This window comes from Gymnoscopelus braueri (genome assembly GCF_963280865.1).
Source record: "Gymnoscopelus braueri genome assembly, chromosome: 2".
Taxonomy (NCBI): domain Eukaryota; kingdom Metazoa; phylum Chordata; class Actinopteri; order Myctophiformes; family Myctophidae; genus Gymnoscopelus; species Gymnoscopelus braueri.
Window position 1 is genome coordinate 28,076,885 of NC_137604.1, and position 13,808 is coordinate 28,090,692.

Sequence of the window (13,808 nt, forward strand, 5' to 3'; positions counted from 1 at the left end):
TTCGGCGGGCCAAAAATAATTCTTTTTTTCAGGGATTTAATTGAAGAACGTTCATTGCCATCCTGCATCTAATTACATCACAACAGCTAAAAAGGTTATTCATAGAACTAACGTTATCAGCTGTGACTGGTAATTGTCAACATAACAGGAGGGAAAGAACAGAAGCATGAGATGCCATCATAAAACTATTCGTATTCTAGATTGCACATAGTAATCACGTAGTAGTGTACATGCATTTTTGTGTATGTATGTATGTATGTATGTATGTATGTATGTATGTATGTATGTATGTATGTATGTATGTATGTATGTATGTATGTATGTATGTATGTATGTATGTATGTATGTATGTATGTATGTATGTATGTATATATGTATATATGTATGTATGTATGGGGGGGGGGCAGGTGAGGAAATAAGCCTTTGCGGAACATCAAGCTGAAGCGCGCGCACACACACACACACACACACACACACACACACACACACACACACACACACACACACACACACACACACACACACACACACACACACACACACACACACACACACACAGTATATACTGTACGTACATAACATGCATAGCTACGTACACAGATATAGACTGAGAAAGGGGGGGGGGTGATACAAGCTGAAATATGGGTTTTCAAATATCTATTCAGAACTACGCTGTAAGGGAATTTTCTGCCACATATTCTGCTTGGAACATAGTCTAAATCAAGTATGAAAAAACAGACACGTATTCATTTGACTTTCAAAGGGTTTTGAAGACATTTAACCTTGTTGGGTCATTAGAGGGTGTCCTCAGAAGTCTGCCAGTTTGTGATTGAAATGTCAATGTCTGCACCTGCCACATGCATGCATGTACACTCTTAAAATATCACCACCATGTTCATTATCAAGCCTGTATGTAGACTAAATTACATAATTAAACCTTTTACCAATATATTTTTTTGTAAAACACTGGGCTTACACCAACTTATTTTTTTAATGTAGGCTTACTTTGAAACTGTTAAACGTATTAACAGTTTGCAAAAAGTACAGTGGTTCGATTATAAAATGATGCTAAAAGGATAACACAAAAAGCCCCTGAGGGCATTCAAGAAATCATCAACAGTATAGGAGCAATAAAAGTACATGTACTACAGAACACATTGGGGGGTCATTTCTGGTGTCTGCGGATTCAGACTATGGTCCCGGGTGCGCACCCCGGACCACATGGCAGATGTTGTGATAGTGTGAACGTAGCGTACCGTTCCCCGTAACGCATCACCGTACCGTACCCGGGACTGCCTGGGGAGGTAGTCTCGGGTCCGATTGTTGCGCACCCGGGAACGGAACGCTGCAATGTGAATCCATCTGTACCAAGAGAAGGAAGTGGACTGCTAATCATATATCATTTATATATTTTTCATAACTACACATTATTTTAGCTGGGTTATACCTTCTCATAGTTCTACTTGAATGTTGACAAGAAATAATAATCCCGCTACTGTTTGAGTAGCGCGAGCCGTGGAAGAAACATAAACAAACTAGAAAATGTGCTCCTCGGAGCACAGGTCTCCGCCAGGTCAGGAAGTTGTAATAGAGGTTGTGTTGTCACAGTACGTCCTGCGAAGCTTAGCCAATGGTGCCGGAGATAAGGTGTTCACAGACGGACGGACACACACACGGACGGACGGATAATTTGTACTTGAAAGTACTGTTCCTGATTGATTCTGTCTTACCTATTTATATTACATATTGTGATGTCACGTGAAGCTTGACCAATGTTAGGTGTTCACAGACGGACACACACACGGACGGACGGAGGGTAAACTAGAAAATGTGCTCCTCGGAGCACAGGTCTCCGCCAGGTCAGGAAGTTGTAATAGAGGTTGTGTTGTCACAGTACGTCCTGCGAAGCTTAGCCAATGGTGCCGGAGATTGTGGTGTTCACAGATGGACGGACACACACACACACGGACGGACGGAGGGTAAAACATACTCTCCACCATGCCTTCGGCCTGGCGGAGACAAACCATGCCTTCGGGCGGAGACAAACATACTCTCCACCATGCCTTTGGCCTGGCGGAGACAAAAAACACATGTGTAGCGAACGCTGCCGCTAGGATAAATACAACAAGGATTAGTCCGTGACGTCACTGCTAAAATACCAAGGATGCGTCCGTGACGTCACTATCATATGAACAGAGACGACGTTACATTTCGAGGTTTCAAAGACCAGCGCGCACACACTGCTTTGGTTGTGTATTGTTGATCTGTTGTAATTATAACTCAAGACAACATCAGGAACACAGTCAAACTTTATTATTCACTCTACACTCTGACAAGTGACTTTTCTTCTGTGAATGACATTCTCTATCTCCCAAAGCCCCATAGTCCACAGCGCCCCCATGAGGCACAGAAGTACCATTACTGTTGAATGAAGTGTACTCGGAATCTTGGCCAATGTGAATGCTGGCCAGCTGGGAGAGGCCATTCGTACTCGGAAACGGTTCGAATCAATCGGACCCAGTCTGAATCCAAGGCTTGTCTAGGATCAGTTGCAAATTGCAGACAAGTGCTCAACTTGATTTATTTACTTCATTTATTGTGCTGAAAATATACGGTAAATGACATGTAACCAGAAAATATCACATTGAATGAGTGGATAGGCTAAAAAAGCATCAACTCACATGGGATGGGAATGACTTAGGACAGAGACCTGTCTTACCTGGTGAGAGAGCAAATGCACTGAATGGTGTTGGGTGGTAAATAGGCTACTATTATGAGTAGGCCTATCCATGATTATCCATATCATTAATGGTTAACTTGCAACCACCTACAAATCAGATCAGCCAAAGGACTACCTTCATACTGTGTTAAGATGGCCTCATACAGATCTATGCACGTTCCAAACCACAGAGTATCTACGTTTTATTTTATATTATTATGTGTGAATAACTGTTATATGGCCCAATACAGATCTAGGCATGCTCCAAAACATAGAGAGCAGCCTATCTATGTTCTATTTTACATGTGAATAACTGTTGAATGGAACCATACAGATACAGGTTACAGAAACAGGTTTTGATACAGATACAGGTTTCGGCCATGCAAAAAAAACATCTATGCTCATAGGCTACTCACAACTCTGTGGATTGGAACATGCATAGATCATGCATATATGCATGGACAAAACTAGATCTATAGATCTATATGGGCCATCGTGCAGCAATGACACAGAGTCCCTCCCCCTTCGTATATACACCGCCCACTGGTTCATAACAACAACTGGCAGTAGGCTGACAGTAGAGACCAGACAGAGCAGGAAAGGAAAACATTCATTGCTGTCTAGTACACTGACTATAATCGCTGTGTTATAACTGCCTGTATTTTTTTTCCTGCTAGAAAAATCACTTTTTCGGTTTCGTCCAATCGTCCTGTACTTTGACCGTGCATGAAGCGCATCCCCAGCAGTTCCTCCTCACACAGTGCAGTTGTTTTATTGAGGAAAGCAGAGGTGAGTACAGTAACATTAGAAGCTAGTGGTACCGCTACTGGAATCCGCTTTTGTTTTCGCATCAATGCTATCATCGGTCAGATGTTAGCCGGGGATATGATCACTCCAACCAAACGCCTTTTGTTGTCCTCGCAGACAATCAACGCCATCAAACGAGAGCATAAAAAGGGCTGCTGTAGGACAATGGTGTCACAGTGCAACTCATCTTTTAGAGAATGCTAAATATTTACGGAAACGTTAGACCTTTGCTCAGCGTTGCCATGTCGGCTTATTATAAGTGGCGTTTGGCCTTATTTTTCTGTAAAGTTGCTTGTAAAAATTGGTGGTTGTGGTTTGTTGGGCTTGTTTGTAAACGTATACTTGCATATTTAGGCTTGCTTCCGCATTTTCTTTATATTTTTTTTAACCAGTGGTTCTCAAATATTTTCATAAATGTTTCGTGCCCAGGGGAGCATTTGTTTTGTTAGATTGTTTCAATTCCAAAAAAAAATCCACATTTTATTTCAACTGTTTTGGAAAATAGCAGATCTACAAGCTCACAACGCGTCCGCGATGCGACTCGTTGTGAGCTTGTAGATCGGCTATTTTCAAATGCATAATAGGGTTAAAGTGCTCATATGTGGCCTATTATAGTTGCTTCTTTTGGGCTTGTTTTCCTAGACCTCCTGGTTGCTTATTTCTTTCACAAAATATGGCAACACTGCCTTTGCTAGCCAGCTCAGCTAGCAAGGTTTTCTGCCGTTAGCTAGAGAACACTGAACTGTAGTTCAATGTTCTGTTGTTGTTTGTGTCGTCGTTAATATTTTGTAAGAGATTTTTATCATATTAATGAGAAATGACGCATCCGCTTGAAATTGTACGTGCTATTGTTTTGACAATTACACTTTTACATTTAATTGCCTTCACCTTTTTTTACCTTCACTTTACTACATTCACTGCCTGGCTTGGCTTGGTCTTTTTCCTACTGCAGTGCAGGGCTGCTGTTTTCTGGCTGGGAGTCTTTCTGACTCTGTCCCAACCAGACCGCCCTTCAGACCCCACTGGACCCACAATGTTCAATGGTTTCATGTCTGAAATGCACAAAATGAAACATACAGGGTAGTAACATACTCTCAGTCTCAAACAATTGCAGGCAATTTGCAGGCTGCAACACCATTCATATTACAGTATAATAGCCTACCTGAGTGGAAACTTGAGTCTCAGTGGTAGGAACTAGCTTTGGGTCATAGATGTATTTTATCGAGTCTGACTTTGACTTTCGTATCTCAAAATTGATAAAATACATACATGATAGTCTTGATCCAAGGCTAGATAGGAACCAAACATCTGGGAATGTTTGACTTCTTTCAATATATTTTGATGAAGTCAAATCTATATATCTACTTATCAATATAGCTACAGAATGCACACATACTATGATATTGTATTATTTATTTTAAGATAATTTTTATTGAAGGATTGTCACAGCTTACAGGAAAGGATAAACAGTGATAAAGAAACCCTTCAAGTTTTCTGAAAGAAAACAAACAAACGCACAAGACAAACGCAAACCCTCCCACCCAAACCTCTCCCAAAAAAGTACATTGACAGAATTAAAAAGGTACAAAAGAGTATCAGAGTAAGTGACATGACAGCATATTATGTGATACGCTTGTATAAAGAAAAGGCACAGAGAATGCTTAAGCCACACTGCTCAAACATTATATTAATATGTTGACATGCTCCACGATATAGCTATTTTGTTTGAATTTGTGAGAGACATGGGGGTCGAGAAAGCTGACCTCAGCCTTTCCTCCACCCCCGTTCTAAGGTTAGAAAATCTGTATGGGGGGGAAACTCCTGCTGTTGACAAGGCAATCCATAGTCCAGCCTCTCCTTTTGGAAACAAGGTTGTAAATCTTTTGAGATGATAACATGGTGGGACTGGGAGTGTATTGAGGGGGTTACTCTTCTTTCAGTTTAGCCCATTATGTGGGTGTTGTCTTAGATTGCTTAAATAGATGTAGTATATTTTGAGGCATATACAGTGTAATAAATATAGCCTTATTGTTAAATATCCTCATGGGCACGTGAGTCCATCAGGCCTAAGGATTTGTGCTTCAGCATTGCTGTTGTTGCAGACGTAGATTTTATTAATTTGATTTCCGTTTTCTTGCTAGATAACACCACTTTAATACAGTTTCAGTGGCTTGGTTCCTTCCCTTGTTTCTAGGACTGACTCATTAACCCCTACTCCACCCCTCCCCAAGGGCTATCCTCGCTAAAGAAATTCTTTGTAGACTAATGGTAGTAAAATTGTGTTTGCTGCATACAATCATGCAGGGACCAGCCTTTTCAGGTTGGTGAGTTTAAGAACTGATCATTCTAATGATGATTTCACAATGGCTACTGGCTATTGAAAGTTATAGACTTGGCAGAATTAAAGGGTTATTACGAGATTTTACAAGAGTTGTGCATGGAAAAAAGCATTAAAAAACCCACCACTAAAGTCTTGGTTGAGGTAAGACCACACTGACCAACTAGAAAAAGTGTTCCTCAGAGCACAGGTCTCCGCCAGCGCCAGGTCAGGTACAGTAGGTTATTGTGGGCCAGCAATGTTCGGAATTCACTCATTATAGAGGTGAGTGGAATCTGTAGGAGTTGAGGGATTAACGTTGATGAAGTTATTGCTATACAATAGACCAATGTGAAAAGGGTGGCATTTATTCCGTGGCCTAGTAGGAATGTGCGTGCAAAGTTTCATGGCAATTTGTTCAAAACGGACCACTCCTGCAAACTTTGGAAGCCAATCTTAGCCAATCAGGATGTAATATGAAAAATCGGACAGATCTGTCTTTATCACATGACTATAGAGATAATGGGTACCGGTTTGCGTGATGTTGACAAAATGTGTTTCTGCTCTGGCCTCTAGGGAATGTGCATGCGCACCGATCCGTCGGTCAAGATGACCTGTTATCAGACGGACACGCACACACACACACACACACACACACACACACACACACACACACACACACACACACACACACACACACACACACACACACACACACACTATGTTAATTGACTATGACTATGACGGGACAGACAGACCCACCTCCCCTAGCAACATACTGTAGTGAAGAATCTAAGCTACAGGAAAAGACAACATCACTGTGTCACTGTTGTCAAGTCAAGTCAAGTCACCTTTATTTATATAGCACATTTAAAAACAACAGAAGTTGACCCAAAGTGCTTTACATTCACAATAGCATAACCTAATAAAATACAGAATAGTAAAAGAAACATAAAGCAATACCTCAAACAAAAACAGCAAAGATAGGAGAACATGAAAGTAATACAAAAAGAAAAATTACATTCAATATATTCAATGGCCATAGGTTAATTGCCCCTCAGACTGAGCTGAAGGCAATGGAGAAGAGGTGGGTTTTTAGGGTGGATTTGAACCTTTCAGTGGTGGAGCTGGATGACCTAAGAACCCTGAGGGTAGGAGGTGCAGAAACCAGATCAGAAATATACTGTTGCGCGAGGCCATTTAAGGCTTTAAAAACAAAAAGTAAAATTTTAAAATCAATGCGATGTTGTGATCCATTGTGAGTGAGGTTACAAACCATGCATACCTGACCACCTAGATTTTATGTGCAAGTGTTTGTGGTCGGGTGCATGCCAGCACGCATGTGGTTGCCGGATTTGAGTTCTGTGCTCAACGGTGAGGGTTAACCTAGGTCCAAATTCTCACTGTAACGCAACTCCTTCCCACAAACCCAAATCCTTGAAATACTTGATATGAGTCTGTCATGTTGTGACTTGTGAGCCTAATTAATAGTCACTTGAATGATAGCGGTAATGTCAGTCTTCTTTTTGTATATTTGTTTAATGTACATTTTCTAAATTGTATACGTAATCATGTTTTTTATTATGTTGCTTATTGTATTTAATTTTGTCAATTTAATGTAAAGCATTTTGTATTCATAAGTCCTTGAATGAAGTTATTATTGCGTTATTAACCTAAATATGAATTAAATTAGCACAGAAAATTGTGTTTAGGCTAATTATTGTATTGGCTTACTTTTGTAAGTGTGGTCCAATATTTTTTGATTGAGAGCCCTTATGCTTCCCCCCTTCCATCATTCCAGACTTTGAAGAGGTTTTGAACATGACGACTTCATGGAGTGACAGACTGCAGAACTATGCAGACTTGCCAGCCAACATGGATGGTCTGGCTATGAAGAAGTACAGAAGAGAGGCCTTCCACAGGTTGGTATGCAATAAGTAATAAGGGCCACCATTCATAGCTCACCTGTTACAGGTGAACCAGTTCGTATTGCAGGTCATGCTGTTAGTTGTGCATCCCCATTCCCCAGCATAATGTTTGCGGATATTATGCAGTGTCACTGTGGATGTCAATAAAGTGAGTGGTGCATTTAGAACAGGATCATTTTGTCACTGCCATTCATCTAACTATGCATATTAGTAAAAATAAATTGATCTTCAGTTGGCCATGTCGCTAGACTACTGTAGTAGAAGTACATCAGGTGCTCTGTATGTTGGACATGATGCTATTTTTGTCAGCTTTCAGTTAACACATCCTGTTTGAGACACACTTAACAGCAAGGTTTGGTGAAGGTTTTACAACAGTTTCCTGTGGAACCTCACACAGCAAAATTGGTCAGTGTGTAGTTCAGAGAATTACTGAGTCACACTCATGTAATTAACTTTAACCACTTTATCCCTGGCATCCCTATTTTGGGCATGTCATTATAGCATAAAATTGACAAAAATGTTTGAAACATTTCAAAGAATTTAAAAGCTGTTAAAAAAATTGCAGATCTCCAAACTCGCATGTCCAATCGCGAGGCCTTGTGATATCGTTGATTGGCTATTTTCAGTATTCAACGCACAAGGCAAAATTAACAAATGAAACTAGGTTACAAAGTTTTGCCAGAAACTTAATTTAGTAACTGTCGAAAGTTACAAAATTGAGAGATATTTAAAATAGAATGCCCTGCCCAATGCATTTATCTAATGATAGGAAAACCCCTCCGGCCATGCTAGCTAAATGGTTGATGGAGGCAGTAAAGTAGTCCACGTGAGTGTGATAAACGGTTGGCCATTGTACAATGTTTAACCTCACTAAAGACATGTGCACGTCTGCAGGGAATTGTCGTTATTCCATACCATTACATAACATAACATGCCCCCATGTTAACAGCAGCTCTAAAAGTGTCACCTACATGTTATCTTTGTAGACTGCACACAGGCATCTGTCACTCAGGCTGTAACTCCTTTCTCCTTTACACACAGTCACACAATGTTGTTTGTAGAAGCTAGTTCTTTAGTTAAGCTAGAGACAGACCTATTTCATACTAGCTTTTTGACAGATTTAAGTTACATTGGTCTTAATCTAAAAAAGGTCTACTTCAATACACTGTTATCTTGCAGAGGAAGACACAGCCCCCCCCCCAAGCAAGAGCAACACGTTTGCCACACAGCCAGGGGCCCACAGCTCTGCTCAGCTCAGATAAACTTTCTTTCACAAGTGGCTTTGAATGAGTTGTTTCCATAAGATAAGATGCTAGCGTGAAAAAAAATCTGGCAGATTACTGCACAGCTGTGCTCAGAGTATTGGTAAGGGATTCTCTTTTACATGTGGGCTGTCCTGTGTGGGCTATTTTTGAGGCAATAGTGTTGTCAGAAGGGCCAAAGTCGAGGCTGACTATCTCATGTATGTGAAACCCCCACCCTCTGTGTCAATACTGTTGAACCAAGGTGAGGTTTGAGAGTTGGCTTGAGTAACATTTATGACTTCCCTTTATCCCATTTGGACCTGAGGCTGATTCTAAAAGCGCCTTCTAAATCCTGACCTAAGTTTTCTGAAAAACTTCAAATATTTATTCAAAAATGACCAACAAATTATGTTGCTATATACTGTACATAGCAACAACTACCCCAAAAGGGCTTCCCGGATTGAAAGGTATAGTTACGTATAGGGGTTCTCGGTCTAAATGGGTTATTACAGATCCCCAAAACAAAAGAACATTGAGTCAATCCTGCAAGGAATAGGGTCTTTGTATCCTATAGTAATACAGTAATTTTTAGATTCAATTGTTTAAAAGGTTTGACTGTGACGTGCTCATGTTCATATTGACCCGTCATGACTCACCCTATTTAATGAAGATAGGCAAACAGATAGGCTAAAACACTGGTTCTCAACGTCAGGTCCAGGGACCACCAGGAGACTCCAAATGGACCCTTACAGGTCTGTAACTCTAAGAGAGAACTGTACACTCTCAGGCTTAAATTAACACCGAAGTTGTATCAAATGGGTGTCTGTGGCCTAATGCATATCAAACTGGGGGTCCTTGAAATTAAAAAGCGTGAGAATTAAATGTGTTCATATTTCACATAAGTAACATATGTAATATGAACATACTTAATGTTGTTTTAATAAAGACAGAAGGATTTTCTTCTCAAAGATTCACTCTGTAAGTCTTGCCGGCGCCTTGGTTTTTCAAGCTGCGGTAGCTTGGGACTAGGGCTTGCTTAATCCTACCTGACTTGTGATAGTTCTAGATGTCTTTGAGGGCCAGTAAACAACAATCTGCTCAAAAACAACCCTGACTGACAACAGACAACAACAGAGAATGACGCGGAATGGCCACAATCATTTTTGCAACAAGTCAGAAAATGTCTGAATGGCAAGGAAGCAAAGAGAGTGGGGGCATTGTTTGAGGGCCAAAGCTACCATGTGTAACCGCAGACTGCTGGGCCAAAAGCAAATCAAACCTGCGTTTAATTGCACTCAGAATGCATCGCCAGTCATCCGTTGGGCATGGATCTAAAGCTTGTTCACTATGGATCTGCGGCAAGGTACTTCTTCACCGTCACGCAGATTTGTGATGTGGGAAATGACTTTGTTAGCCTAGTGTCTGCAATAGTGGAGTTAGAGTATGTTTAACATAATTGGCAGCTAAATTGGTGTACTGTAACTGTCACTGTGTTGTTTGTAGACAATTTAAAGTCGGGTTTCCTGAAGAATGTCTTTGTTTTATTTTGTCTACTGGCTAGCTACATAATATCTTACTATTACAGTCAGTAGCATAACTTAATATTGGCTTGTATGAAAATATTTGAAGACACAGTTACATAAACATAAATATGAAATAAATAGTGTAAAATAGTAAAAAATACTGTTTGTAACTTTGTATACATACATACATGTTTTATTTTCAGTATTTCAACTACTGTATGTAAGTCATTTGTGGCTGCTTTGTAAACTAGAAAAAGAAAGACGCTGAAATACTGTACAATGCTGTATTTAGATGTAATGGTACACAAGCAGTATAGCTAAGCTTACCTAAGCTGGCAGTATTTGTGTCTGGCTGTGGGAAAGAAGCTGAGTGCCATCCGTTCCCTGGAGATGCCAGGATCATCAGTGTCAGGCAGGCTATGTAAACATGGCCCATCACTCTAACCACACTGGTCTCCCAGCACCCTGGCTGATTTATGAGCTGCTTCCTTTAATGTTAGCTACAGACACGGGACTAAAAACAGAATTCTGTGTAGCGGTGTTGTGTAAAAGTTCTGACATGACGTAAGGTGGTCGAGTAGGCATTTTCGGGTGTTTGCAACTGCAGTACCTAACCAAACAACATTTTAATTGACTTGTTATTAATTGAAATGTTTTCCACATTATTTTTCTTTATTGCACTAGTGTAATTATCTGAAGAAGGTAAAAGAACGTTCCAACTCAGGGGAGGGCGAATGGTTCCATCTTGTAGATTGTCTGACCTTGGTGTGTATCTCATAAATGTGCGGCAGATTTGATTGTATTTACTTGTTGAGATCCTTTATTAGCTATGCAGACCAGATAGGCTAATATGTGCGTAAACCCTCCTATTCACTCGTGGTTAACATAACACTTATTGTGGAATGCAAATTCCTAACACGTGCAGTTCACCTACAAAATGTCAAAATCAATGCTAAACTTGTCGATGGAGATAAGATTTGCACTAGATTATGTTATGCTAAATTGCCACTGCTTATTCCTTGTTCTCTCTCTTTAGAGTGTTCGTCAACAGAAGCTTGGCAATGGAGAAGATCAAGTGCTTTGGCTTTGATATGGATTACACTCTAGCGGGTAAGTAGTTCATAACACCCTACCCTGACCCATAACCACCCAGTACCATCATCGCATATCACTATGCACCATGCTGTGGACATTGGCTTCTGATGGCATAGCAACCTTTCTGCCTGTAAGGATTCTTCTGCTTTTTGTTGCGTGAAGAAAGAAGAAGAGCAGAGCTTCTTTGGCACACCTTGATAAGAGGGGATCAATCTATTAGAAAGACGGATGAAAACATTCTGTGAGTGGCATTTAGATGTGGATTGACTCTGAGTACAGTATCTTGTCAGTAGTTTGTCAGTCTTGGCATTTGGAAAACAAAACCTGAGATGCTTGAGTTCCTTTGACCTCACATGTTTGGCATAGATTTGCCAAATTCTTTCTACTTGACTCCATATTTGGGAAAGACGAAAATATTAGACTAAAACTGCAGCTTGTTTTTGCAGAATATTATTTTGGGATTTTGCCAGTGACACATATAGCATAGAAAAGAAGAGCGTAGATCTTTAAACATTTGCCGGACTTTGCAATAGTTTGGCAACATTAGCCTTCAAAGGTTTTACAACCAGACCAAAATAGGGTGGGTGAGCATAGTTTCCAGGGTGGAGACAGAGATGTTCTCTTTTAAACTGACCAACAAAGGACAAAAAATGCTCCATGTCACCTCTGTATCTAGACCCCTGTCTAGCTTGTACAGTGCGAGTGCGTCCACCATTGACTCAGCTCCGTGGCATGATGGCTGTCATCTCTATAAATACAATTCCTGACTTTCAGAAGCAGGTCATGTCTGATTTAGCAGAGGCTCTTATCCAGAGAGACTTACAGAGTGCAAGATCGGAGTAAATGGCAAAAACCCTGGTCAACAAATGACAATTAAGTGCTACAAAGTAACTACAGTAGGATAACAGGTAAACGTCTAACTTAGCATCTGTCTAAACAACTTATCTAAATAACATTCTTAGCATTTGTGGACTAGCAGCAAACAGTATGTATGATGTGAAGTTGCGTTTACTCATGGATACCGTTTACATTGCTGGGAAAAACAATTTGACACATGTTGACAAATGGGGGTCCCTGGCTGGCACAACATCTTTACAAATGGGGGGCCTGAGACCAAATACATACAGTTTAAGTTTGGGGGTCCTTTACATTAAAATGTTTGGGAACCACTGAGGTAGAGTCTGAAGAGGTGAGTTTTCAGACTGCAGTCGCTGTCTGGCCCACCACTCCCATCACTATCCCCTTTCCATGAGATTTAATGGGCACTCAGGTGTTGACAAGACATGTCTCTTTTTATGGACACTCATAACCAAGTGATAACGTTTACAAGGAGTGCGGCTATCGTGTCTCTCTGCACTGCTTCTGGGTCTCAAGCCTGCCACCGCTGCACGGCGCACCGGGGAGGTAGCGTGTCACAGAGCGGCCGTTGCCAGACCACCATTTATTGTCAATATCCTGCCGTTTGTTTTAACCCATTTAGACCGGGAAAGCATCTGTCATTTTTTTTTTTTTTCATTTCTTTGGCTATTGAAAAAATGCAGATATACAAGCTCATAGAGCGGCACCGAGTGCCACGCCATGAGCTTGTGCAAATTTTTGAAAATATATTTTTTCAAGCGAACATTTGTAACTCAAATCTTTGCTTCTGGGGGGGGGGTCCCTGAAACAAAATATTTTTAGATGGGGGTCCGCGATCAAATACATATAATTCTGGGGGTCTTCTTGACATGAAAAAGTTTGAGAACCACTCAACCACTGATATTATAGCAACATAAGGTTTCAGAAACCTGTTTTAGAAAACATTTGTAGATGCAGTTGCCGGATTGAATGGGTTAAGGCTTGGCTAGGGTAAACACGCTTCTCTAATTTGGTTTAGTTTTGTCTTTTCTTTTGTCACTAGTTTTGTCTGTAACCATTTAAGCCCATTTTATATTATACAACGGGGTCGCATGGTGAAAATAGCCAATCTACAAGCTCACAACGCCTTGCGATACCTTGTGAGATTGCAGATCTGCTATTTTCCTCTATTTCTCAAAATCTTTGAACATATTTTACGTATAATTACATGCCTAAATTAGGGACTCCAGGTTGAAAGTGATTTATACAAGCCTGCCTTGTGCCTTCCACATGTAATCACGACTTGGTTGGTTCATTTTAAAATACTAGACCGGGCAC

General features: G+C 40.6%; 1 protein-coding gene across 1 annotated transcript in view; it reads left to right on the forward strand.

Moving 5' to 3' along the window:
- Positions 1-3,292: 3,292 nt before the first annotated feature.
- Positions 3,293-13,808, forward strand: part of nt5c2b (5'-nucleotidase, cytosolic IIb) — a 27,931-nt gene continuing 17,415 nt past the window's right edge. Inside the window, exons 1-3 of the mRNA XM_080451805.1 lie at positions 3,293-3,508; positions 7,645-7,765; positions 11,575-11,648. Of these exons, the coding sequence (XP_080307931.1) occupies positions 7,665-7,765; positions 11,575-11,648 (175 nt within the window). The 5' untranslated portion in view covers positions 3,293-3,508; positions 7,645-7,664. The remainder of the gene's footprint in view (positions 3,509-7,644; positions 7,766-11,574; positions 11,649-13,808) is intronic.